Genomic DNA, 13,121 nt, shown 5'->3' with positions numbered 1-13,121 from the left:
GTCTCTGGGTTTTTTTTTAACTTTTTTTTATTCGATATATCTTTCTTTCCTTTGTACTCCATAGCTGGCCCCTGGCATCCTCCTCTCCTCCTTTTCTTGCTCCTCATTCTTCTTTTGTTGTTATTTTTGTTTTTGTTTGTTTGGAGCTGAGGACCGAACCCAGGGCCTTGTGCTTGCTAGGCAAGCGCTAACCACTGAGCTAAATCCCCAGCCCCTCTTCTTTAATCAAGCCCAGATTTCTCCTCCCATTTATTCTCTGCCTGGCAGCCCCGCCTGTCCTTTCTCCCGCCTTGCTATTGGCCATTCAGCTCTTTATTAGACAGGCGCAGTAACACAGCTTCACAGAGTTCAACAACTGCACCATCAAAGAATACAACACATCTTTGCATCATTAAACAAATGTTCCACAACATATGGGGTAAAGAAAGAAAATGGCTTCTGTATCTTGTCATACAAGCCAAAGACAGGGGACAGTGTGGCTGTCACCTGCTGTCCGTGCTTTTTGGCTTTTGTTTTTCTTAGTTTGATGAATTGATTGTCGGGTGGATGTGGCAGTGACCTGGAAAGTTAGCTCCAGCCTTTCAGATCTGGACGCAGAGTTTACTTCTGTCTAGATATAAGCCAGTTGGGATGGATTTGAACTGGTGAGTGTTTGCCTAGCATGTGTGGAGCCCATTCCCAGCACCATGGATGGGTGTGGTGGTGCACGCCTGCAATCCCAGAACTTGGGAAGTGGAAGCAGGAGACTTCGAAACTCAAGGCCATCCTTGGCTACATAGTGAATTTTAGGCTAGCCTGGGCTATATGAGACCCTGATTCAAATAAAACAGAGGAACTTTTTAAAAAAAATTTGCTTTGATAAAGGTTTTTCAGTGTAGCCCAGACTGGCTTAAGACTGCCATCCTCCTGCCTCAGCTTCCCAAGGACTGGGATTGCAGGCATCGCTGTTCTGTGTATAGACGTGGATTTCTTTGATCACAGAGACAATTAGTCCATGAAGTGTCACAAAAGCTAGAGCAACCAAGGAAAAGCCCAGCGCTGCAGTGCACATCCGCAGCCTCCATCCTGGGTGCAGACACAAAGCTCCTAGCCCAAGCAATGAGCTCTGGGTTAAGTGAGAGACCCTGTCTCAAAAAACAAAGTAGAAGGCTGTGCATGGTGGTGCACACCTGTAATCCCAGGCAGAGGCCAGCATATCCCTGTGAGTTCAGAGCCCAGCCTGGTCTACACCGTGAGCTTCAAGCCAGTAAGAGCTACACAGTGAGGCCGGGTCTCAAAACAAACAGCAAGCAAAGGGTGAAGAGAGATGGTGGGAGGCGCCCAATGTTGACCTCTGACCTCCTCGGCCATGCAAAAACGCACATGCACACACATGACAGGAAACATCAGCCCCAGGTGGCCCTTCAAGAGTTATACTCTAATCCTGTGATCCAACCCTCAGGAATCTTACACAGAGGGATCATGAGTAGCAGGCTAGCCTGGGCTTCATACTGAGACCCTGTCTCCACAGCAAGCTGTGGCCGGTGAGGTGATGCATGCCTGTACCGCCAACTCCTGGAAGAATGAGGCAGAGGGATTGAGTTTGAAGCCAACCCAGACCACCCAGGAAAATAATTTCTCCCAATCTCTCTCTTCTTCTTCTCTCCCTCCTCTTCCTCACTCCTGCTGCTCTTCCTGCCCCTCCCTGTTCCCCACACCCCCCACTCACCCCCATCCTCTCCCAGCCTCCTGTGGAGCTGGGGTCCCGAGGAAGCAGACTCATCTCTTTCCCCCTCCGTAGTCTGATCTCTAGGCCTGGTCCCTGCAGATAACGCTTGCCAATGCTCATGTCTCCTTCAGATGAAAACACGCTTCACATGCCGGAGGTCAGCTTCACCTTCCCCAGCGCCATGTGGCAGAGCAACGCAGCCCCAAGCCGGCCTCCCCTCCTGCCACGTGACATCCGAGGTCAGTGGCTGTACCTCCAAACCTGTGCCCCCCCATCCCTACCCCACTGGCATCTTGGACACTCATGTCCCATCTGTGGGAGAATTGGTAGAGGGGTAGCAGCCTCCCATACTAAAGCCTTCCACTCTCCAGGCTTGTGAACTATTTGGAGGACAGCAATGCTCTCAGAAGACAGGGTTGGGGGATGACCTGGGCAGCGAGTGGACAGCCTGGACTTGAAGTTGAGGCCTCTGTCTCCCTTGCCCAGCTTGTTCTGATAACTCAGAGGAGACAGTGGGGACCAGGTGGCTTTCGAAGCTGACCTTGTCCCAGCAGAAATTTCCTAGCATCCCTGATGGAGCTCTTCACCCCCCTCTCATACATTTCCCTTAACTTTGAATGAGATGTCTGGTCCAGAGTGAATGGCTGGAAGCTGAGGGTCAAGGGTCAAGTGGGCAGGAGAGGGCCGGATGCAGGGGGGTAGGGTTGGCGGGCTTCAAGGTTGTAGGACACAACGTAGCTGGAAATAGGATGCTAATAGAACAGGTACCCTCCTCAGTGGAGTCAGTGGGTAGAAATGAGCTGGGTGAGGGTCAGGAGGAGGAGAATGGGGGGGGGGCGTGTCTCAGGGCTATATCCTGGGGAGGTGGCACCAGGGGACTCAAGCCAGGGATTTGGTGTCTAGTGGGCAGATGGGCACCCAGGTGAGTCCATTCCCTACCCACTGCATGTGGATCCTCCAAGTTCTTTTAAAAGTATTCTCATTGGGGCTGGGGGTATAATTAACTCTACGTGTTTGCCTTGCAAGTGTGAGGACCAGAAGTAGATCACTGAAATCCATACAACAAAAGCCCAATGAGGGTGTGTGTTTATAATCTGAGGAGGCAGAGGTGGGGAGATCCCTGAATTTCACTAGCCAGCCAGCCTAGGGCCCAAGGAATGACATCTGGGAGAGTACTCTGCCCTCTATACAAATGTTTATTGTCCTGTAGACACATCGCACACACCTGCACACACATCACACACACAAGAGCCCTAATTTAGGATCTAGGATAGCGCCTTCCCCAACCATGTATATAGTCATGACGTAGTCCTGGCTGGCCTGAAAGTCACAATCCTCCTCCCTCATTTCCTGAGGGTTAGGGTGACAGTGCTGGTTTGCTTAACTGAGAGAGATCCCAGCTGAGGCCCTCCAGGACAGGAAGCACCCATTCTGCAGGAGACTCAGTCTAGGTGTCAGTCCTGAGGGCCACAGCCTCGTCCCTCTTTCTCTCCAAATGACATCCTCTCATTTTTTTCTTTTTTTGGTTTTTTTGAGACAGGGTTTCTCTGTAGCTTTGGAGCCTGTCCTGGAACTCACTCTGTAGACCAGGCTGGCCTCCAACTCACAGAGATCCACCTGCCTCTGCCTCCCGAGTGCTGGGATTAAAGGCCTGTGCCACCACCACCTGGCCCTAATTTTTTTTTTTTAAACTTGAACCAAGAATGACTCTGACTCACCCCATGCTTTACTGGACCCCAGCTGTGAGGTTGGCCACATTAGTGTCCACGTTCATGTCATCTTCATCTCAAATGGCATTCTTAGTACCATCTTATCACCCCCTGGACCACCTGACAACCAAGCCTTGGATGAAGTCAAACATCCCTGGGATATTGGACTACCAGGATTGTGAGGGATAGGGGCAAGTGGGAGGTCCTACCTGCTGTCTGACCTCCTCTCCTGCTGCTGCATCCTACCCTCCCCCATGCTGCTCTTTGGAAGAAGAAAAGATTAAAGGGCTCTGGAGGAAGAGGTCTTCCAGGTGCTGACTGGTTAGCCAAGCATGCCGAATGATGGAACCTGTATTTTGTAACTTTGAGTGTGGAGGATAGGGAAGGGTCCACATAGGCCCCCATCCTTGTTACCTTTGGCCAGAGCTGCTGGGCATGTTATCAAAGAGAAGGCCCTGAGTGACCTGGGAGCAGGGAGGCCACATCAGCTGAAGGTTGAGGAGGAAAAGCCTTGGAGGTCACACATGATACCTGGAAGAGGACTCTGGTGTTAATGAAGTCAGCTGCTAGTGTGTGAGTGTGTGTGTGTGTGTGTGTGTGTGTGTGTGTGTGTGTGTGTGTGTGTGTTTTCCAGGCCCTGTGAGTATTGAGTTGTGTGTGGCCACAGATGGGGCTAAAGTCTCAATGTCTGGTGAGTGTTGGCTTCTCTTTTGTTGATCTGGCTACAAACTAAAGTTTCCTATCCCCTGACTCCAGGGTCTACAGACAGCAGAGGCCGGCGTCATAGCCCACTGCCACCCAACAATCCTCCCAAGCTCCAGGGTGGCAGTGCCAAGAGACCAAGGCGTCCTAAGTAGATGGCAGCAGGTGCCCTGGAAGGCTGAGAATCCAGGGGACATCAACACTGGACCAGAGATGGAGAGTGGTACAGAACACAGGGGTCACCTCCCATGGCAAAGGACCTGTCCAAGACCCCCATTTTGTCTTTGGGCCTTTCTTGGATCATTATAGTTGCTGAGGATGCCATATTGGTGTAATTATTATGGCCACTCCACGTAGTTAAAAGGGAGGTTTATTTTGTGGGGTAACTTACAAGTGAAGGGATAGGTTGTAGGGTCTGGCAAAGGTTTGGCGCAGTCTGGCGGTGTTCTCTGGAGAACTCTGCTCGGTCTACCTGCGCCCAGCGTCCCAGAACCAAGAGAGAGCCCTCCTCCCGATCCTGGGTCTTCCGCCTCCTCTGCCCCGCCTTGTGGGCGTGACCATTACCGAAGCCTCAGTGGGAGTTGGAACTTCAGGCCAATGCTGGGATGGCTACCCACTACAATGCCCCCTGGGATAGCCCAGGATTCTGATGACTGACAGCCCATGGCTCACACTCAGGCTGTAGGGGTCCCTGGGGAGGGCTGAGCACCCTCAGATGGGATGGAAGAATATGTTCCCATCACCACCACTGAGCAGTCTGCAGGTAGTTCTGGGGGTGCCAGCACCAGGGAAGACAGGATGGCTTTTTTCCTGCTACCTGGTTCTACCTCCAAGCTCCCACAAGCTCCCCAAGCTCTCAGCCATGCTGACAGGGGAGCTGATGATGGGGGTGAGACAGGAAGGAACGGCCAGGCCTAGTGAGATCTGTATGCTTTGCTTTTACTGGGGATCTGCATGGGGAGGACCTAAGAGGCTTAGGAGTTTGGGTCTATTGATACGTTTTATTTGAGACAGGGTCTCATGTAGCTCAGGCTGGCCTTGAACTTGCAATGTAGCTGAGGATGACCCTAAACTCTTGATTGTCCCGCCTTCCTCTCTCAACTTTTGAGATTATAAGCATGGGCCATCACACCTGGTTTATGTGTTGCTGGGGATGGAACCCAGGACCCTATGTGTGTTAGGCAAGTACACACCCTACAAACTGCCACATTCCCAAGGCTTTCTGTCTTAAAATAAATAAATAAATGAATGAATGAATGAATGAATGAATAAATAAATAAATAAATAAATAAATAATAAAATTAAAAACTTGTGGGAAAAAGAAGACACAAAATTGAGTTCCACATTGACAAGACATTGCCTTGTCTGGTTTTTAGGTTTGATTTTTGAGGTGTGGACAGGGCGGGGTGATCAGGCTGAACAGGCCAGGAGAACAAGGCAGTCAGTAGCTTTCTTCTGTGGTTCCTGCCTCTGCCTCTGCTCCTGCTCTTGCTTGAGTCCCTGCCCCAGCTTCCCTCCATGATGGCTGACAGCTACAAGCTGAAATAAACCCTCTCCTCCCCAAGCTGCAATTGGCATGGCGTTTATCACGGCAACGAACAGCAGACTAGGACGCTGCCCTTTATGACCAAGACAGAGGGGACGGGGGCTTTACCTCCTTAGGTTGGAAGGTGGAGGCAGGTGGCAGCCCCTTCACTGACTAGGAAGTAGGTTCTAAACATGAGTGTACCTACCTGGCCCAGAAATGTCGAACAAATGCCACAGCTGGATGCTGGGGTCATCCCTCTCTCCTGCTGTGACACCTGCCAGGGAAGATGGCTTAGGGCTTCCTTGAAGCCATCACCCATTTGGATTTTCCAAGCTGCTTGGGGAGGGGGCTTCTATATGTGGGGGCTTTGCTGGGACCTCTGTGAGCCTTGTTGATACCCACCTCAGCTGTGGTGAGTCAGTTGAGGGTGTACCAGCCGGTATCTCAGGCCCCTCAGGATCAGGTGCAGTGGGCCCCAAGCCCCACACTATGAACCTTTAGATGGGGTGTAAGGTTACTTGTAAGACTTTATTTATAGTCACAAGCAAACATTTTTTGTTTGTTTGTTTTTCAGACAGTGTTTTCTGGGTAGCCCTGGCTGTCCTGGAACTCAACTCTGTAGACCAGGCTGGCCTCGAACTCAGAGATCCACCTGCACAAACTTTTTAATTGTGAAGATGTTTCACAATGTTTATTAGGAAGTATGTCACTAGTCCCACTGGAGGCTTGAGCTTGTCAGTCATGCCTGAACTCAAAAGGAAAGTGGTGGAAAGATGGCTGAGTGGGTAAAGTGCTTGCCGTTGCAATTGTGAGGACCTGAGTTCAGATCCTCAGAGCCCATGGAAATGCTGGTAACATGAGACAATGTACGTCTGTGATCTCAGTGCCCCATTTGTGGGAGGGTGGGCTACAAGGGAGAGACAGAATTTCTGGAGATTTGTAAGCCAGTTGAGGGGCATATACAGAATGCCTCACACAGAGTGAAAGACAAGGACTGACCCTGGAGGTTGTCCTTGACCTCCATACATGCCATGGCACACAAGAAGTTAAAAAAAAAATAGCTGGCTGTGGTGGCACATGCCTTTAATCCCAGCACTTGGGAAGCAGAGGCAGGTGGATCTTGGTGAGTTCGAGGCCAGCCTGGTCTATAGATAGCAGGTTTTGGGACAGTCAAGGCTACACAGAGAAACCCTGTACCAATAGATAGATAGATAGATAGATAGATAGATAGATAGATAGATAGGTAGGTAGATAGATAGATAAATGGTGTGGGGGATGTTGGCTCAGTTGGAAGAGTGCATACATGAGGCTCTGGGTCCATCTCCAAGCATCTCCAAATAATAATGGTGATAATAATAATAGTAGTTAATCATAGAGGAGGACGATGAAATGGAGGAAGGACAGGAGGAAGGGAGGAAGCGGCCAGTAGAGTCTCCTGGATAGGAGAGAGATGACATTTGTTTGGCCGATGGGCTATTCATTGAAAAGTGGGCTCTTGATTTGGGGGGTTGTGAAAGGAGATGAATCCATGGGCTAAGAGGCACACTGGTGGCCTGAGCATTAGGTGGCAGATGGCTACGGACCTCTCTGACGCATTCCTGAGGACAAGCCACTGCACCAGGAAGCTTGAGGCTCACCCTAGACTGGCCTGTGCTGCCTAGGCTCTTGCACAGACGCGTGTCTGAGTCCATCAGCTTCTAGAACAAGACACAACAGCAACCATGACTTCTTTTAGTTCCGGAGGCTGCAGAGTACAGGTGGGGGCCGAGATGCAGATGGGCTCTGGGGAGGCCTGTGTCTGGGTTGCAGACCGTTGAGGGCTTTTGTGGTGGAAGGAGTTTGTGAGAGGGCACTGAGACCCCATTCACAAGGACTCCACCCTCATGACCTCAGCACCTCCCGGAGCAGTGAATGAGGGCTCCTCTCTCCCCACTCCTCTCCAGCATTTGTTGCTAGTTCTTTTTAAATTATTTAATATTTAATTTTTATTTTATGAGCATTGTAGCTAGAGTTGGCTCGGTGGTTAAGAGCACTGGCTGTTCTTCCAGAGGACCTGGGATCAATTCCTAGCACACACGTGGTGGCTCACAACCGTCTATAACTCCAGTCCTAGGGGTCCAGTGCCATCTAATGGCCTCTAAGGGCATTGCATGCACATGGTGCACAGGCATACATGTGGGCCAAATACACACATATAAAAATTTTAAAAAAATAATAATGAAAGTTCCAAAAATAGTTCACGAATGTTTTGCCTGTGGACCATGTGAGTGTTGGTGCCCACAGAGTCCAGGCAAAGGTTTCAGATCCCCAGGAACTGGAGTTAAGATGGGTGTAAGCTGCAATGTGGGTTCTGGGAAACTTGGGTCTTCTGCAAGAGCATGTTATCAGCTTCCTCCTCCTCCTCCTCCTCCTCCTCCTCCTCCTCCTCCTCCTCCTCCTCCTCTTCCTCTCCTCCTCCTTCTCCTTTTTCCCTTCCTCCCTCTCCCCCTCCTCCTCCTCTTCTTTTTGAGATCCGGTTTCTTTGTGTAGTCCTGGCTGTCCTGGAACTTGCTCTGTAGACCAGGCTGGCCTCAAACTCATGGAAATCTGCCTTGCTTCTGACTCCTGAGTGCTAGGATTAAAGGTGTGAGCTACCTACCTGACCTCAGTTCAGATTTGTCTTTTTTGTTGTTGTTGCTGCTGTTTTGTTTGTTTTTTTGAGACAGGGTTTCTCTGTGTAGTTTTGGTGCTTGTCCTGGATCTTGCTTTGTAAACCAGGCTGGCCTTGAATTTTACAGAGATCTGCCTGGCTCTGCCTCCCAAGTGCTGGGATTAAAGGCGTGTGCCACAGCCGCCCCCGGCCAGCTCAGATTTCTTACTGAGAGCCATTCTGGCTAGGGTAAGGTGGTATCTCAGAATAATGTTAATGCTGAAACCTTTTTAAAATGGTTATTAATCATTTATGTCTTTCTTTTGAACATTGCCTGTTCATTAGCCCGTTTCTTAATAGGCAGTTGTATTTTCTTTAAGTATTGCTATCTGTAGGTTTTGAGTATCAATCCCCTGTCTGAGGTGTGGTTCCAGATCTCCCGTTCTGTGGGTATCTATGTGCTCTGCTGTTTCTTTAGCCATGAAGAAACTTGCATTTCATGTGGTCCCATCCATTGGTGGTTTGTAGCTGGAGATCTTCTCTCCAGCTCCTGCCAAGCCCTGTTATTCTGACAGCCCGCTTATAAAATAAACATATAGACATTTATATTATTTAAACTGCTTGGCCATTAGCTCAGGCCTACCATTGTCTAGCTCTTACTCTTATATTCAGCCCATTTCTATTAATCTATACTTTGCCACATGGCTCGTGGCTTACTGGTACCTTACATCTTCCTTGTCCTAGCGGCCGCTGCAGTGTTCCCTCCTGCCTTCCTGTTCTCTCTATTCTCCTCTCTCTTGGTCCCACCTATACTTCCTGCCTGGCTACTGACCAATCAGTGTTTTATTTACCAATGAATCATCTACAGCACTTCCCCTTTTTCTTTTTTTTCCAAAAAGGTTTTAACTTTAACATAGTAAAACTACATATAACAAAACAATTATCAAGCAAGAATTACAATTACAATATTAAGGAAGATATCCTATCTATCCTATATTTGTGAGTCTAAGGTTTTATATCTAGCTTATCTTTTATTACAACTAAGGAAAATTGTAACTGTCTAGCTTCAACTATATCAAAGACCTCAGAAGGATATAATATTACCTGAGAACTGGGAGAAGGATGCAAGCAACTTTCAGGGTAGACAGAGACAGCTGGCAGCCTGGATAGTCACTAATGTTCCTTTGTAAAGTTGGGGCATCTGTCCTTAGCCCACAGGGCTAGAGTCTCTCGATCACTGTTTTAGTGTCCTGTAGAATGTCTGGCAGTTTCTTCTGTTAAGCAGGTATCTAAAGGACCATTTTGTCAAGCAAAGTTTAGTGGTCACCTTCCTATGGGTCCTGCATGTCCAGTCGATCTAGCAGTCCAGGCAAGAACAGTTTCTTGCCCAAATGGCTATTTTTGTCAAGGTGAAGATAAACTCCATATAAGAGTGTCTTCAGTGCCCATCCTCCTCTCTGAAGTAAATCGGTGCTGCCAGGAGCAGACATGTCTCACTGTCCAGAAAGTTTACATTTTAAAAAATATTTTAAATGCCATATTCTGTAGATCTTTGAAGTGTTTGAAGATTACCTGTCTATCTGAAATATATCTATGTATACCTAGAAGAGTTAACTAACATGGCTACAAGTATGATTATCATAGATGACTAATTATTAATGTATTTTTTAATTATCCATTACAATTTTAAATGAGCTGTACAAACATAAGACCTTAAACAGTGTAGAAATATACACACAGTATAACAAAATTAACTTTAAGTTTGTATCAATAGACTAAAATCTATACCAATGTAAAACATTTTAAACAAGTTGTTGCTCTTTAAAAGTAAGTTCATTAATCTACCCTTTCATCCTATCATATCTATATCATATTCCCTTTTTTTTCTTTAGAAAGAGATCGCATTTATAATTAACCTGATATAAATAAAAATATTGTTTTTTTTTCTCTGTCCCACACCAGAGGCTCTTCTGATTTGGGACATAAGAATCTCTTAACCTTTTTCCTTTCTTTCTTTCTTTCTTTCTTTCTTTCTTTCTTTCTTTCTTTCTTTCTCTCTCTCTCTCTCTCTCTCTCTCTCTCTCTCTCTCTCTCTTTCTTTCTTTCTTTCTTTCTTTCTTTCTTTTTTTAATCAATATGCCTGGCTAGCTCAGTCGGTAGAGCATGAGACACTTTTTTTTGTTGTTGTTGTTTTGTTTTGGTTTTTGGTTTTTCGAGACAAGGTTTCTCTGTGTAGCTTTGCGCCTTTCCTGGAACTCACTTGGTAGCCCAGGCTGGCCTCAAACTCACAGAGATCCGCCTGGCTCTACCTCCCGAGTGTTGGGATTAAAGGCATGCGCCACCACTGCCCGGCCAGAGCATGGGACTCTGAATCTCCTGTTCTCTCTATGCTCCTCTCTTAGTCCCACCTGTACTTCCTGCCTGGCTAGTGACCAATCAGTGTTTTATTTACCAATGAATCATCCACAGCAGTGGTTCATTTTCTTATCCTCTGGGTCCTCATAGCAACCCAGGGCCAGGGTGTGTGAGAACCTCCCAGTGGCCCCTTCACTACCAATAGATATTTTCTGGTTCATTCTTACGAGATCTACACAGTTATTTATGCTTTTCCTCTGTCGCAACCCTGGTTATGAAACCAGTTGGGCACATGTCCTCTAAGACATACTTGGGTCCCCAGGTAGCTCACAGCAGAAGAATAGCTTGGGAGGCCCACTACATAAAGGAGCTTGGAGTCTACAAAAATACCATGACATGGGACTGGGGACATGACTTGGTGGTAGAGCACCTACCTGGGACCCCCCAGTGAGGGGTTGGGGTGTGACTCAGTGGTAGAGCACCTGCCTAGAATCCCCCAGTGAGGGGCTGGGGTGTGACTCAGTGGTAGGGCACCTGCCTAGAATTCCCCAGTGAGAGGCTGGGGTGTGGCTCAGTGGTAGAGCCCCTGCCTAGAATCCCCCAGTGAAAGGCTGGGGGGACTCAGTGGTAGAGCCCCTGCCTAGAATCCCCCAGTGAGGGGCTGAGGTGTGGCTCAGTAGGAAGCATTTACTAGCTATGTCTTAGCCCAGAATCCATCTGCAGCACTGAAACAAAACAACTTCTGCTCCCTGCAAAAAAGGAGTCTGTATCATGGAACCTCCAGGCCACAGCCAGCCCCTGTTGACCTCTACTGGTAGGTGAATTCCCTACCCAGAAGCCAATGGACAATTGTGTAGCTCATGCTCTGGAGCCCAAAATTTGGAATGGGGTCCAATTCTGTCACTTTCAGGACTGTGTGCCTTCAGCTGGTTGGTCAAATTCTTTGTACTTCTCTTTGCTTGTAAAGGCTGGACACTATGGGTACTATGTGGCCATTTCACAGAGTCAGAATGTTTCTGAAGGATATTGTTCTACAGGAAGTGGGTTTAGAAATAGAGGAGAAATGAAAAGAATATAAATTAACCATTTCAGGAGCTGCTGAGATGGCTTAGGGTCAAAGGCACTTGCTGCCAAGCCTGAAGGCCTCAGCTCGATGCCAGAACCTACACAGTGGCAAAACCAATCCAACACATTGTCCTCTGACTTCAATATGCACACACACACACACACACACACACACACACACACACACACAGTAACAGATTTAAAAGAAACAGGAAATTCTGGTTGTCTCAAGTTTGAGTCACCTATGTGTTAGGCAAGCATGATCATCTCTAGACTGTGGAAACTGGCTTTGGGTAATCCATGAACAAAAGCATGAAGATGTTCATTTACAGACTTTCCTTAGACAGATACCTACAAGGTTTGTGGGGTAATCAGGAAGGTGTGTGTGTGTGTGTGTGTGTGTGTGTGTGTGTGTGTGTGTGTTGCATGTGCCTGACATTGTTTTTGACACACATTTAGACACACCTGGAGGGAACCTTCGTTAAGAAATTCCCTCCATCTGATTGGCCTGTGGGCATGTCTGTGAGGGATTTGTCTTGACTGCTCATTGATATGGGAGGGCCCAGCTGGATGTGGGTAGTGTCACCACTGGGCCAGTGGGCCTGGGTCTTACCAGAAAGTAAGCTGAGCAAGCCAGGGGAAGCAAGCCAGTTTCTCATTGATCTGCTTCAGTTCCTGCCTTCAAGCTCCTGCCTTGACTTCCCTGGGTGATGGAATGTAACCTGGAGGCTGAAATAACCCCACCCCCAACCCTGCCAAATTGCTTTTGCAAGCTAGAACAGCGCCTGTGCGTGTGCAGGTGCATGTGCAGGTACATGTGCCCGTGCACACAGAGGTAAAGGCCTGGAGTGCCTCCCCTGGGAGTGGGGACTCCCTTTGAACCTGGAGCTAGACTGGCCAGCAAGCTCCATCAGGCCTCCGCCTCTCTCCTCAGCACAGAGGGTATAGGCATGCACGGGCCAGGCCTAGCCTTTTACATGGTTGCTGGGGTTCAAACCCAGATCCTGAATGCTTTCTCAGCAAGCGCTACTCTTCTCCACTGGGCCATCTGCCCAGCCCCGGAAAAGGTCATGCTTTTTTTATGGCACTGCCAGACAGTTTCTCAAAGACGCAGCACAATGCTGCACTTCCACCTGCAATGGGAGCCACCCAGTCGCTTTGCAGCCTCGCATGGATTTGGAGTTGTCAGTATTTACATTGGCATAAGCCATTCCAGCTGATACATAGTAGAAAATAGCATTTACATAACCCAGGCTGACCTCAGACTTGCAATCTGGCCTCCATCACCCAAGCGTTGGGATTACAGGTGAGTGCCACACCACCTGCCTAAATAAAATGCAATAGGGCTTATGGGCCAGGCATAGTGATGCATGCCTTTAATCCTAGGACTCGGGAGGCAGGTGGACCTCTGTGTATTCTAGGCCA

At 48.3% G+C, this 13,121-nt stretch overlaps 1 protein-coding gene across 1 annotated transcript in view; it reads left to right on the top strand.

Annotated features, from left to right (window-relative positions):
• Positions 1–4,274, top strand: part of LOC118572611 (kinesin-like protein KIF19) — a 35,029-nt gene extending 30,755 nt beyond the window's left edge. The window contains exons 15-16 of the mRNA XM_036172338.1: positions 1,840–1,947; positions 4,174–4,274. Of these exons, the coding sequence (XP_036028231.1) occupies positions 1,840–1,947; positions 4,174–4,274 (209 nt within the window). The remainder of the gene's footprint in view (positions 1–1,839; positions 1,948–4,173) is intronic.
• The last annotated feature ends 8,847 nt before the right edge of the window (positions 4,275–13,121 follow it).

The sequence above is a fragment of the Onychomys torridus genome, chromosome 22, assembly GCF_903995425.1.
Source record: "Onychomys torridus chromosome 22, mOncTor1.1, whole genome shotgun sequence".
NCBI classification, from domain to species: Eukaryota; Metazoa; Chordata; class Mammalia; order Rodentia; family Cricetidae; genus Onychomys; species Onychomys torridus.
Note: the sequence above shows the minus strand (reverse complement) of the source record. Positions and strands in the feature narration are given on the sequence as shown.